At 33.6% G+C, this 13756-nt stretch overlaps 2 protein-coding genes and 1 long non-coding RNA gene across 4 annotated transcripts; 2 read left to right on the top strand and 1 right to left on the bottom strand.

The window, feature by feature from the left end:
• Positions 1-385: 385 nt before the first annotated feature.
• Positions 386-3402, top strand: LOC130809369 (uncharacterized). Its single transcript, XR_009040800.1, has 3 exons — positions 386-759; positions 1650-1727; positions 2562-3402. It is a non-coding gene; the product is annotated as an uncharacterized LOC130809369 (long non-coding RNA).
• Positions 3403-6409: 3007 nt separating this feature from the next.
• Positions 6410-7830, top strand: LOC130808518 (ubiquinone biosynthesis protein COQ4 homolog, mitochondrial). Its single transcript, XM_057673982.1, has 4 exons — positions 6410-6428; positions 6565-6737; positions 6924-7019; positions 7122-7830. The coding sequence occupies exons 1-4, from the start codon at positions 6410-6412 to the stop codon at positions 7632-7634; spliced, it is 801 nt and encodes a 266-aa protein (XP_057529965.1). The 3' UTR covers positions 7635-7830.
• A 2266-nt stretch (positions 7831-10096) lies between these two features.
• Positions 10097-13188, bottom strand: LOC130809367 (protein SPIRAL1-like 1). Of its 2 annotated transcripts, none has more exons than XM_057675118.1 (3): positions 13048-13188; positions 11283-11547; positions 10097-10446 (listed from the first exon to the last, which is right to left on the bottom strand). In XM_057675118.1, the coding sequence occupies exons 2-3, from the start codon at positions 11529-11531 to the stop codon at positions 10363-10365; spliced, it is 333 nt and encodes a 110-aa protein (XP_057531101.1). In that variant the 5' UTR covers positions 11532-11547; positions 13048-13188; the 3' UTR covers positions 10097-10362. The 2 variants fall into 2 exon arrangements, with proteins under 2 accessions (XP_057531101.1, XP_057531102.1); XM_057675119.1 differs by having other exon boundaries at positions 13007-13131.
• Between the last annotated feature and the right edge of the window lie 568 nt (positions 13189-13756).

Here is a 13756-nt window from a genome sequence, read left to right as displayed (position 1 = left end):
TAATAACTTTTAAAGATTTTACAGTTATATTAAATTATTTCTGACTTAGTTTTAATAAAATTCTTGCATACATGAATTTAAATGTTAACTTATATACATATATTAAATATATAGTTACGATTTCTCAAATAAAGAGGTTCGAATCAAAATGATTATTTTATTAAAATGTGTGAACCCACAAAGGTGAGTCTCTTAGTTGGGTCTCGCAAGAAAATGAATCGAGATAAAAATAAATAAATAAATAAACCTAATAATAAATAAATATAATAATAATAATAATAATAATAAAGTAATAATAATAATAATAATAATAATAATAATAATAATAATAATAATAAGAATAATGATAAGAATAATGATAAGAATAACAATGATAAAAACGCATAAAACCCTCGTTGCTCAAAACCTAGCCGTGACGCCTTCTCCTCCTCCTTTCTCTTCTTCTCCCTTTCTCCCTCACTACCCGCGTCCCTTTCCCTTCCCACGCCACAGCAGCTGCCGGCACCTTCACCACCACCAGCTTCCGCCCACGTGACCACCACCAGCTGCCGCCTACGTGACTACCGGCAAGTAGCCGCCAACAGCAACCAGTAACAGGGGCTGCGATTTTTCCCCCAAACAGCAGCTGTCCAGCAGCCACAACCGCCAGCTTGCTCCTCCCCTTCTGCCGTGAACGCTGCCGCCACCAACAGCCACGGTCTAGCCGCGTGGTATCCTCCACAACCACCTAGTCTTCACTCCTTTTCTAATTGCCCCATTGTAAGCCTCTCAAGTTTACTCTAAGTAATCTTCCTAGTATCTAATTAGAATTTTACTAAGTTTATGAGTTTGGTGTTAATTTTGTATGATTGTCATTGAATCTTGTTATGGGTAAGAATTTGATTGATGATTTGAATGCACTTATGAATTGGGTTTTTGAAATATGGATGAAAAGTGTTGAACTTTGTATTATTTTCATTGAATCTTTTATGGGTAAGAGTGTGTTTGATGAATTTAACATATTTATGATTTAGAGTTTGAATATGAATGAAAATAATGGTTGTGTTCTATTTTGATGGTGTCTTAGTACATGAGTAATTTTATTTGTGTTGAATGTGGGAGTTTTGTTAGGCATGGTAGTCTTAATTGGCCTTGTTGAAGTAAAAGAAATTATTAATGTTGATTACAAGTGCTCTCGTTAGGCTATCGAAGTATAATTAAATAATATTAGTAAGGCTATGAACATAGTGTCAACTGTTGAGAATTATTAAAGTTACTTGTTATGATGTCTTAATTTTAGTTTTTTCTAACTTTAGAGAATATAATAAATGATATTGTTATGTGATAACTTTAAGATTCGTCCTTGTCGTCATATTAGCACTACATCAACATTAAGTGTGAATCGTCGCTTTATATTAAGATGATGTGAACTGTTATAACTCAAAGTTAGTTGGTGTAATGAAACAGTCGACATAGTCCTTTTATTCTTTGTCGATGGAAAAACTTGTGTTATTGTTGAATTGACGATTATGCTTGGTGTTGAATGAGATGCATACGTGCTAGAAGTAATTGAAAACTTGTCGTGAATGGATGATAGTGGTTACTTGGCTTTTAGCTGGTATGACAAAGTAGTTAAGGGAACTTATTAGTTCTATTCATAACTTATATAGGTGTCCACTTCATAAGAGGAAAGTAGAACCTTAGTCGGGTGATTTTTGTAACTTGTGGTCGCGCAATGGCGCTTGCAGGTACGTACACGCAGTAACTAATTATCATATTCATCGTTTCAAAGTATTATTCATATTTCTTGATTGTATGCATCGTATTAGAATTATAGAGCGCCAGAAAGTAAACTATGCTAGTGTATAGTCATAATGGTGATATAGGCAAGTAGAATGAAAGCATTAGGAGGCTATGAGAACAGATTTCTAAATAGAAGAGAACGTACCGTGGTTGTGTGTGGTATCGAATTGAGTTCCTACTTATTGAGCCTTGATTTATGATTAGTTGGCGTGACTCAATTGGATTATGTCCGGTTGATTTAGTAGTCCCCTAGGTGAGGTCCGACGGGACCACCGTAAAGGGGGTATGAGCATGCTTGGGTCATTAGGCGCCAGGTGGCCGATACCGCCCTTTGACCGAGGTGTTACCATGCGGGCCTTGCAAACCCCACTATGGTGACCTCTTCACTGGTTTAGTACCCTAGTGTGTTAGTTTTTCCCGAAGGTAGGACCCGAGAGGGTCAGCTGGAGGGGCATGAGCTCATACTTTGCCATGGGCGTCGGATGGTTGATAACGCCCTTGGCTGTGTCACTATGCCATGAATAGAGAAAAGATCCACTACCTTTGAATATACTTCGAGAGATTAGTAGTTTGAAAGAGAAATTACGAGTAAATAGAGGTGTTCAGACAGATGAGTAGACTCGTTATTGCCATACTCATCGTTGTCTATAGTTTTGTTCAATGACTAATTGTTATAAGTTCATTAATTGCTGACGTGTATGTGTTTGTTTTTGTTTGTTCATGACTCTCTATGATGTTCCTGCTATGACACATCTGACTATGGTCATTATGTTGAGTAGCAGGAGGATCATAGTTTGACATGACAGGTATAGGAGCTTCTTTTGCTTTGTATTGGGGGAAAGAGCAAAGTACGGTCGTAACAATTGTGTACAAATTGCCTAATGCTTGTAGCTTCTATATTACTTGTAAAGTTTTCTTTTGGGATTGTATAATTTCTTTCGTATGGAGCCATGTGACTCCTTGTATGATCCATGGTTCCGCTGCGTAGGTTTTGAATGTATTGTAGCGAGAATACTCCTTTAGTATCCATCAAACCGACGCGTTAACACTGGAACCACGATCCTCGTTAAAGTTGATGATTTGAGAAGCCGACGATGAATCATTACGTCGTGACATATTTTTTGAAAGACATTAAAAGCCTTAGATTAGTTTAGTTATGTTAATCATTTATATATCCTTGTCACACCCTCAGTTTTAATCGAGATGCTGCCGAAATTTCCACTTACTCACCTTTTCAATTAATCTTTAGTGTTTATTTTAGTTACCTTCCCTTTTCTGTTTATGTAACACCCAAATTTCCTCCCTTCCTTCACGATTTCTGGTTTCGTTTAAGGAGTTGGAAATTCAGGGATGTTACAGTAACTAAGCAATTACATACAATTTGATCACTCAAAGGATGGTGTAAACAAAACAGGAAACACAATGTAGAGAGCAAAAACGTTAAACAAAGAAAACTTATCGAACTAAAACTATCATTGGCAATACGATGATGGAGAGAGCTTGCAAGGACAACTAGTAACAAAGACCTATACGTCCAACTCTTCTTGACTCTTCATCTAATTAACTTTAACTTATGACTTTCATAAGCTCACTAAGCCACTTTCATAGATAAAAGCTACTCAATCTAAAGGAGTATCTTCAAATCATACGTCCGTTCGAGAAGCCTTACAATTAATTTCAATGAAATTGGACCTATTTCCATCCATGCAGGATGACTTAAATTTTTAACTACATAGTAAAATTAAGTAAACTAAGAGTTAAACAGCAACTCCTTACATGTATAAGACTCCCGAATGGCTCTATAAGACCATCCAATTAAGGATGACGTATTTATGTTCTTAGAGATGCTTGAATTAACTAAGTTGAATAAATTCAACTCTTAATACATTACTTTAACTTGCTTAAATAACAAACTTTTGAACAACCTCGTAAGCGTCAATGATGCCTTCAAGGGCACTTTGAATTCTTCCCATAACTCTTCTTCAATTGATGTTTGTAACTCGCACATCACTTGATGCATGTAAGTGTCCATGATGCTTCCAAATTGATTTTCATTAACATCATTCTTCATGCCTTTTTGATCATCATATGATTCTCTTTCGTACATATACTCTTTTTGTTAAAACATTTAGAGCGTATAGACCTAGTTTAATATACTACATACCAAGTATAGTAGTGGGACATATATACAATATATTACATGTCCAAAATAAGCTTAAAAGGAAAAATGTAAAGAGACAAAACAACAAGAAAAGCCGACTCGGCTTTCTCGACTCTAACTGGAAAGCCGAGTCAGTGGTTGATGAAATTTGTCCCATTTTGAGACAGAAGTTAAAGTCCATTCGGTTTTGGGTCAACATATAGGAAAGTCGACTCGACTTTGTTTGCCGACAAAAACTTTGCGGTTTTGGTAGTTTTTTCTGTTGGTGTTGATTGTCTTCAATCATCACTAATGATTGAATAACCTACATTTAGAGGTTATTTCTGATGATTCAATCCTTTGTTTCATTAGTAAGCTTTGTTGAATCTATCTCTTGTTTCATAAAGAGATTTGGATTGGTACTTCACTCTATAAATAGAAGAAGTATGCCAAGAGACAACATATCCCATTCCATATCATTTCTGTTTTCTCTCTTTAAGAATTCCATCATTCTTGTTCTTCCTTACATGAGATAATATTGAGAGAGTACTTAACTCTCAATATTATCAAAGTCATTAATCCATTGCAATACTTGTCTTTACTATTGCAATCTTCTTTGTGCTAGGATATTGTTGTGTAGATTGTATCTCATTGTGAATTTCATCATCGTCCCAAGAAATTTTGTGGGATAAATATCACAATAGGAAAGTATATGAACGCATTCTACTTATATCAAGTTTCCGAGTGACTACATTGTTTGTCGCAAACATGTCTTCATTGTTACTTTGGTGATTGAAGAAGTTTAATGCCATAAACAAAGGATTATAAATAGTGTAGATTTCATCTTGTAACACATATTTGTAATACATTATTATTATAATAATCTATTGTGATATCTTCTTCATCATGACAAGTGTTAAGGAACTCACTTCAAATTTCACCAAATTAGAAAAGTTTGTTGGCGTCGACTTTCGACATTGGTAAAAAAAAATGCAAATTCTCTTGACAACCCTCAACGTGGCTTACGTGATTACCACTCTTAGACCGGAGGAGTCCGAAAATGAAACATTGGAGCAAGCAAGGAAAAGAAGTAAGTAGGATGATGACGACTTCATTTGTCGAGGACACATCTTGAATGGTATGAATGATTCTCTATTTGATGTCAATCAATATCATGAGTTGGCCAGATTTTTGTGGGAAGCACTTGAAGAAAAATATATGGCCGAAGATGCAAGTTCAAAGAAATTCCTTGTAAGTAACTTTAATGTGTATAAAATGGTTGACAATCCTCTAGTATTGATCAATTCCATGAATTACAAAGGATGAACTCTAACATCAAAATACATGACATTAAAATGGATGAAATATTCATTGTAAGTCTCATAATAGACAAGTTGCCTCCGTCATACAGGATGTTAGACATGCACTAAAACATAAGAAGGATGACATGAGTTTTGCCGATCTTGGACAACACCTTGTTGTTGAGTCTAGCTTTTGAGCCCAAGGTGTTGTCCAAGATCGGAAAGACTCATGTCTTCTCTTTTATGTTTTAGTGCATGTCTAAAATTCCTCCATGACGGAGGCAACTTGTCTATTATGCTACTTACAACAAATATTTCATTCATTTTAATGTCATATATTTTCATGTTAGAGTGCATCCTCTTTAAGTCATGTAATTGATCAATAATTAGGCGATTGTAAACCATTTTATATGCATTAAAGTTACTTGCAAGGAATTTCTTTGAACTTGCATCTCGGCCATATATTTTTCTTCAAGTGTTTCCCACAAAAGTTTGGCAGACTCATGATATTGATAGACATCAAATAGAGAATCATTCATACCATTCAAAATGTCCTCGACAAATGAAGTCGTCACTATTCCACTTACTTCTTTTCCTTGCTTGCTCCAATGTTTCAATTTCGGACTCCTCCGGTCTAGGAGTGCTAATCACGTAAGTCACATTAAGGGTTGTCAATAGAATTTGCATTTTCTTTTGCCAACGTCGAAAGTCGACGCCAACAAACTTTTCTAATTTGGTGAAATTTGAAGTGGGTTCCTTAACACTTGCCATGATGAAGAAGATATCACAATAGTTATTATAATAATAATGTATTACAAATATGTGTTGCAAGATGAAATCTACACTATTTGTAATCTTTTGTTTATGGCTTTGAACTTCTTCTTGAATCACCAAAGTAACAATTGTGACAAACAATGTAGTCACTCGAAAACTTGATTTAAGTAGAAGACGTTCATACACTTTCCTATTGTGATATTTCTCCCACAAAAGTGCTTGGGATGATGATGAAATTCACAATGAGATACAATCTACATAACAATATCCTAGCACAAAGAAGATTGCAATAGTAAATACAAGTATTGCAATAGATTTATGACTTTAATGATATTGAGAGTTAATTACTCTCAATATTATCTCATCTAAGGAAGAACAAAAATGAGAAAATTATTAAAGAGAGAAAACAAAAATGATATGGAATGAGATAGGTTATCCCTTGGCATACTTCCTCTATTTATAGAGTGAAGTAACCATCCAAATCTCTTCATGAAACAAGAGATAGATTCACCAAAGCTTACTAATGAAACAAAGGATTGAATCATCAGAAATAACCTCTAAATATAGGTTATTCAATCACACCAACAAAAAAAACTAACAAAACCGCAAAAATTTCCTGTCAGCAAAGAAAGTCGAGTCGGCTTCAACTTTTGTCTCAAAATGGGACATATGTCACCAACCGTCGACTAGGCTTTCCCCTTAAAGTTGAGTCGGCTTTTCTTGCTGTTTTGTCATTTCATGTTTTTCCTTATAAGCTTATTTTGGACATGTAATATATAATATATTTGTCCCAATACTATACTTAGTATGTAGTATATTAAACTAGGTCTATATACTCTAAATGTCTAACACTTTATTATCAACATGAACATATGGATGATACCTTTGAACAGGTCTTTTCTTATGAACTTCTTTTCAGACTTTAGGACTTAATTGAACCATTTCTTATAGAACTTGCTTATAATAACCACAAGAACAACATAATGAATCTTCTTTTGAAAGCTTTATGTCCTATAGATGATGTTCATTCAGATTTTCACTTCATTAGCTTTTGAAAGCTTCAGTTTTATCTGAAAGTAAATATATATAATGGTTGATCAATTTTTTTTTTAAAAAAAATTTAGGCAGTTCTCCTGGAAAGACGACGAGTTATATCCGCAAATGTTGGGCATGCTTGGGACCTTCCTGAAAACACATTCGGGGCAGCCTACGCCAAGTTCATGGGATCAAGGAATTTTTCCCCAGATGATAGACCACCTGTTCGGTTTATGGTCACCGAAGAACTAGCATATGTGGCAATGGGGGCCAGAGAGGTGCATGACTTCTGGCACACCCTTTTCGGTCTTCTAACAAACCTATTGGGTGAGTCAGCTCTGAAGGTCATAGAGTTTCAGCAAATGCATCTTCCAATGTGCTTCATGTCAGTCATAGGAGGAACAGCAAGATTTAACTCAAAGCGAAGAGCCCAGTTTTTTGAGCATTACTTCCCTTGGGTCTTAAGTGCTGGGATGAACTGCACAGATCTGATGTGTATATATTATGAAATCCATTTTGATGAGGATCTAGATGCTGTTCGTAGAAAATGGGGGATCATTTGTGCTCCTTCTCCCCCTGCTACTAAATTGAAACAAAGCTGAGCCAAGACTGATTCCCAAGAGCTAAGTTTCTGGGATATGAACTTAAAACTTTAAATTCAGGTTTGGATTTGTCAAAATAGAAGATAGTTGGGTTTCGTAGGTATTATAAGCTGAAAGTTTGAGAATACAACAGTGGCATATTTTTCACTTCAATCAGAACTTTGAGAACTGCAGGCATGACCGTCGATTAGGAAGGGCAAAGCGGGCTACCGGTTAGGGTCTTAAGTTTTTTAGGATTCAAAAATTTTATTTTATGTATAATGTTTATATCAACTTGAATTAAATTTAAATATAACTTATATTATTTGCAAAGTAATAGGAGTTATTAGTATTTTTTAATAGAGCTTAAATATCAACAATAAAAAATAAATAAAGTATTATATCTTTCACTATGCCTTAAGATTTGAGGGTATTTTTTATCTTCTGCTCTACTTTCTAAAAATGAACGAGACGGCCTTGCCGCCAGGGCATTATGAGTTTTTCCTTTAAAATTAAACCCATACTAAAAGTAATGATTAGCTTGTTAATACAACTTGCATTGCATGTTTGAGCAGCTGGATTCTGGTGACTCTATCCATGCCAGGGAGAATTTTGGCTCAGGTCTGCTTAGGCTATACCCTGAGTTATTTGATTAAAAGTAGATTAATATTGCGTTATGTAACGCATAACAGAAGAATGACACTCGAGTTGGTTTAGTGATATGTAGAAAAGAATATTCGGCCCACTACATACTAGTATTTCATTCCTAAATTCGCCCCTGCTCCTGTGATCTTACTGATAGAGGCAAGACATGCTCAAAATACCTGGTCTTCAATAAGCAAGGAGAATTAATACAAGGTACGGTTGAGGAAGCCTTTACAATATATGAGGGGACAAAATCTGCTTCTGGATTTGTTGTCTTGGTTATTAATTTGGGTCCATTCAGTAGGAGTATCATCAATCATGTGTTACAGACTTCATGTACGTGTTTTCTATCATTCCATGGTCTCTCGTATGTTTTCCAATCAAGTACAAACAGAGTGAAAATAAGAAAAGCGAGTAAAAATGATATTTTTTCTATTTTATATTGTTGGTTAGTTTGGAATATCATATGTATAGAGAGAATTTTTAAACATAATTTTTCATGGATATATCAATGTGAGATCATGTTAGGTTCATCTCGATGAATAGAATTTTAATATATATGTTTTTTATTTTTTATAAGTGTATTTAGAAATATAACTCAAATATAACAACATTTTGAAATGAAGGGAAAAAGGTATTCACATTATACCAAAGAAATAGCCCTAAGTACAAAAGTAGTGAAAATCAAAACAAGTAAAATTGAAAACTATTCCTTCCCCTTTTTACGCTTCATCCAACTAGTTTTTTGGTTGGTGGGTAATTTTGAACACATACAAGATGTTTGACTATTGAAAACCTACTAATTTAAAGGTCTTTAATTTTACAATGATTTTGCTTTACTTTAATTACTAGTTTTTAGAAACTCAAATCTTACCTCAAATGCACCTCCGGATAAGATTTTAAATTTGATTTTTATTTAAATTTTTTTCTAAATCTACTCTACTATATAACCCATTACTTATTTTTGAAATCAAATATAAGTAAAATAGACCTTAAAATTTACTGTATATTTTTCTCCTCCTTGCTAATGAGCAAGTACTTGGGAGTTGGGGGATCAAGCTAAGCAAATTGTAGTATTCTCGGCCTTAGTTGTTAATTGCACTTCAACAAAAATTATATGATCAAATTTTTTTTTGAAATGGTGAATATTAATCATACTTCCGCTTTTTATACTTATAATTGTTAACGTTTACACCATTTACACTCTGTTCTTGTTTTTTTTTTAATAGAGTTTAAGAAAATATAGCCACGCAAACATCTTGTTAAATTCATCTCAATATATAATTTCAATTAATTCAAATTTTATAATTTTTACTTATGTACAATTAGAAATATTAACATCTTAAAAATACATTGACATACATTTTTATAGAAGTGTTACAATAAAAAGAAACAGAGGATGTAGTATAAAATAGATTATTACATTAAATTTTAATTCTTCCTTAATTAAAGGATAAGAAAATTAAACAGAAAACAAATATGTATAAAAATAAACAAAAGACATAAAAAATTCTAATGACTTTATGGATACCAATAACATGAGGAGATAAGACTTGTGAAATAAAATTATATAAAAGAAACAATATAGCATCATAGATATAAATATGTTATAAAATCAGTATGACAACTATAAAACTTATACTCTTAATGTTTTTCTCATTTAAAATATTTGATTAAGGTTCATAACATATACTTTTTTATCGTATATTTTTTATAAATTTTTATAAATGCGTATTTAGAGATATTGAGACTAAAAAATGATTGAAAAATGTGCTAAGTGTAAACAGAAAGAACAAACAAGAACAGAGGGAGTAACAATTTAAATGAGACAAAAATATAGTTGTGAAGTTTCCAACAGAAATGTAGAGAAATCTGACAGAAAAACATTGTTTCTGGGTCACCAAGAACAGTGATTCCTTGACGCATAAAGGTTCAGTTCTGAAAAGAAATTCTCAGAAAACAACCACATCTGCAGGTTTCATTACATAATAATCCACAAGTTTTTGCATTGATAACAGAAAAGAATAGCAATACAACCATATAAGAACCAATTCAACACTTAGATATCACTATAATTGAAATGGAAATGGTGGCCAATTAAGTTTTACTTGCTACTAGCACCACCAAAAAGATAACCTAAAGACGATCCGCCACCAGGGGCAGCATGAACCTTAGTTGAGGGTCGATCCTGCATACAGAGAGCCAAGGAAATTCAGTTATTCTCGAACATACTTGGTCATTATGCCAATCAGACACAACAATACAGGCTAGCTATCTCATCTATAAAGTCTTTAAAATGACAAAGCAGCCAACGAGCAAAAGGCGCAATGCTAAACAAGGGAAAGGCCACTAACTACTACTCCCTTGGTACCCATGAATTTGCAACATGGAGAAATGGCACAAAGATTATTGAACGGTGGGACACTTAAATTGTGCGGATAAAATCAAGAGAGAAAATGTGTGGATGAGAATTAAAGAAAGTGTTGGAGACATTTCCATAAAAGGAAATGTTGCAACAGAAGAAATTAGAAATTATTGCAAATTTATGGAGGGAGAATTTATACCCAACGCCCAGAAAATTGAACAAAATATAAATCAGTCAATAAAGGTCATAGAACATTTCCTCAATGCCTATCAATCAATCAGTCAATAAAGGTCATAGAAAATATCCCAAGTTCTGGTTCAGGAATCCTTTACAAATATCTTCGAAGGAACAAAAGTCCAATTGAATAGTTTTTCAACAAAAGAGAAGTTGTCAAGATAAAATATTTCCATGACAGACCCACAATTGTTAAGCTTTTATTTGAGTACCTCAAATTTATAAGGTAATCATAATCATTCTGCAGGACAATGCTAAGGTCATATCACATAATCCATCTCTCAAGTATCTATAATCGTTCAAATTATTTCTATAAAACAAGTACCCCAATACTAAGTACCAACTACCAAGGAACATTTCACTGCATAAATGTGCAAAAGAAAAAGTGGTGCCAGACGAAAATAAGTTGATAGTTACAGTCATACCGTGATGAAATTGCCAGTGTTTTGACCATCAGCACGGTGGTAGTTGTTTATGTTACTATTTACTCCAGCGGGAACCTTCTTGAACTCACCAGGCTGAGAATTCGTGACAGTCTTTGCTGCATCATTTCCAGCCGGTTCTGCAATAGCGTTTGCAGGCGGATTATTAGCAGCAGGTTTAGGTGCCTCTCCACTTCCAAACAAGTAGCCCAATGAACTCTGACCACCTCCACTGCTGACACCACGTCCCATTTCCAATAAACTCCCACTGACCAATAGACAACCAAGTTAAAAATCATTGTGAAAGAACAAAGAGAAAAAAAGAGCACAATCACAGCATTTAAAAAATAAGAGCAGACAAGTCAAAAAAATTGAAGGCATACTTATATCTGATTATATTTTATTTTTACTTGGGGTTGGACAATAGGATAGAGCTTAGGGGGACGAAAATAAAACTAGAGAGTAAGGAATTAACTCATTATATTTTTTTTCATGCCAGGTTTTATATACTCAAATTGTTTCAAGAGCAAAAGGCCAGTACTCAAAAACTTCATAATCATCAAGCATCACAAATCAACAAGTTGAAATTCAAAAGATGGGTGTGTTTGATAGGAGGAATTTGAGGGAAAGGAATGAGAGTTATAAAACCAAGTCCCAAGTCTTGTTTGTTTACAAGGAAAGGGAATAGAGAAGGGACTTAAATTTGATCAAAGTTTCCAAGAAAAATGTCGGTATATAACTATGTAGTATAAGGCAACTAAAAATCTAATAACAAACAAGGGATGTAACTTTTTTTAGCCCCAAAGTACCATCTCAAATATCAGCTAAAAGAAATAATAGGAAAAATATGTGATTGACTCAATTCTAGTGTCTACTTCGTTACCCAAACTTTTCATTTTACCCCAAGAAATAATAGGCAGGTATCAGAGTTGTTAGGCCGTGACAATCCGTCACATGATCACTCCATGGGCCCACTTGTGTGGATACACATGTACCGTGGGCTTGGGCCCACAAAACCACAGCTAGGTAATGAGTATTGACTTGCATACACAAAGTGCACTATTTTCCAAAATCATATGGTAGTGAGAAATTTACCCATCAAGCATTATATACAAGTCTATGCCCCACTATTTTAGCATGTTTGATCTCTGAAATATTTCCAACATTTTCCTCATTTAAAAATTTGAGCACTCCATAGAAAGATGGCTTAAAAAGCATCTTATAATCACCCAATCCAAAATCACACTCTTACCAGAAAAGAGAGAAAACAAACATCAATTTCCTATCTACATCTCATCAAGAGCAGCTACAAGAGCAAAGAGTTTCAAATGAAGATCTACCACCCATCATTTGAAAACATTATTCTCTTTAGAAAAGGTATCCACCCAAATTATCCATCATTGAATATTTGAATCTCTTACATTATTCTTCTCCAACAATAAAACCAAAAATATGTCAATAATGTCATCTTTTCAATTTTGATTTCTAAAGGGCTATCACTCACATTTTTTACACTCATCTAAAAACAAAACATAAAAAATTACCATTAGAAAATGTAATAAAATTCAGGATCCCATGATTTATTGTATATCAAATTCAAAAACAACCAAAATTCAAAAGAATAAAATCAACATCACATCCGGAGTACCAATAAAGCTAAAAAAAAAAACAATAAAGACAAAGAGAACGCAATTGAAGAACACAAAGAATTCAACTATGGAAATTACAGATTAAAAAGATGAAGGCAAAATGATTTGAGACGGAGTACCCGGGTAGATCTGGAACGGAAGCAAAAGTGGTAGGAGAGAGAAAGGGTGAGAGGGAACGCACTAAGGAAGGTAAAGAGAGACAAAAGTTATGAAATGAAGATTTTTATTTTATAGGATCACCCGAGGGAATTTGTCTTTTTTTAAAGAAAAAAAAAAGATCAGTAAAAAAGTAAATGAAATAATACAAACTTATCGAATAATTCGAATATTAGCTAGTCTCTATAGAAACCGTTTCTTTGAAGACGTATCTACTTATATTTTTAATGCTTAAAGATTAATGCTTATTTACTGTATTTTTAATGTCTACTTATATTATCCTTAATGCTTACTTACTGTATCCTTAATGTATATTTTTAATATTTTAAATGTCTACTTACATCATTCTTAATGCATACTTAAAACATTTTAAAAAATATATAATGGGTCAGCGTAATTAGAGATGGTCTATCAGAGAGACCGTCTCTCACAAGAATTTGTGTACAAATATTTATTGACTTTTCTGCAATAATATTGACTTTTGATTATACATGAATAATACTAACTTAGGAAATTTTTGCTTAGAATAATATCAATTTTTGTTAATAGCATGCTATTTGACGAAAAACAAAGCTAAATTAATGGTTAAACAAAAATTGGTATTATTATAGGGGAAATTCACCTTTAAGTTGTTATTATTCATGATTAATCAAAATTTAGGGAGTATTATTA

Source organism: Amaranthus tricolor, chromosome 3 (assembly GCF_026212465.1).
Source record: "Amaranthus tricolor cultivar Red isolate AtriRed21 chromosome 3, ASM2621246v1, whole genome shotgun sequence".
Lineage (NCBI taxonomy): Eukaryota > Viridiplantae > Streptophyta > Magnoliopsida > Caryophyllales > Amaranthaceae > Amaranthus > Amaranthus tricolor.
The sequence above is the reverse complement of the archived record's forward strand: the minus strand, read 5'-3'. Positions and strand labels throughout refer to the sequence as shown.

Bases quoted from the DNA above. Each gene is read 5' to 3' on its own strand.
- LOC130808518 (XM_057673982.1), top strand. The intron at 6,738-6,923 runs GTTTTTCCTTAT...TTCAGACTTTAG, and splicing joins TTGCTGTTTTGTCATTTCAT to GACTTAATTGAACCATTTCT. The intron at 7,020-7,121 runs GTTCATTCAGAT...AAAAAAATTTAG, and splicing joins CTTTATGTCCTATAGATGAT to GCAGTTCTCCTGGAAAGACG.
- LOC130809367 (XM_057675118.1), bottom strand. From the start codon at position 11,531: ATGGGACGTGGTGTCAGCAGTGGAGGTGGTCAGAGTTCATTGGGCTAC. The intron at 10,447-11,282 runs GTATGACTGTAA...CTCTGTATGCAG, and splicing joins ACACTGGCAATTTCATCACG to GATCGACCCTCAACTAAGGT.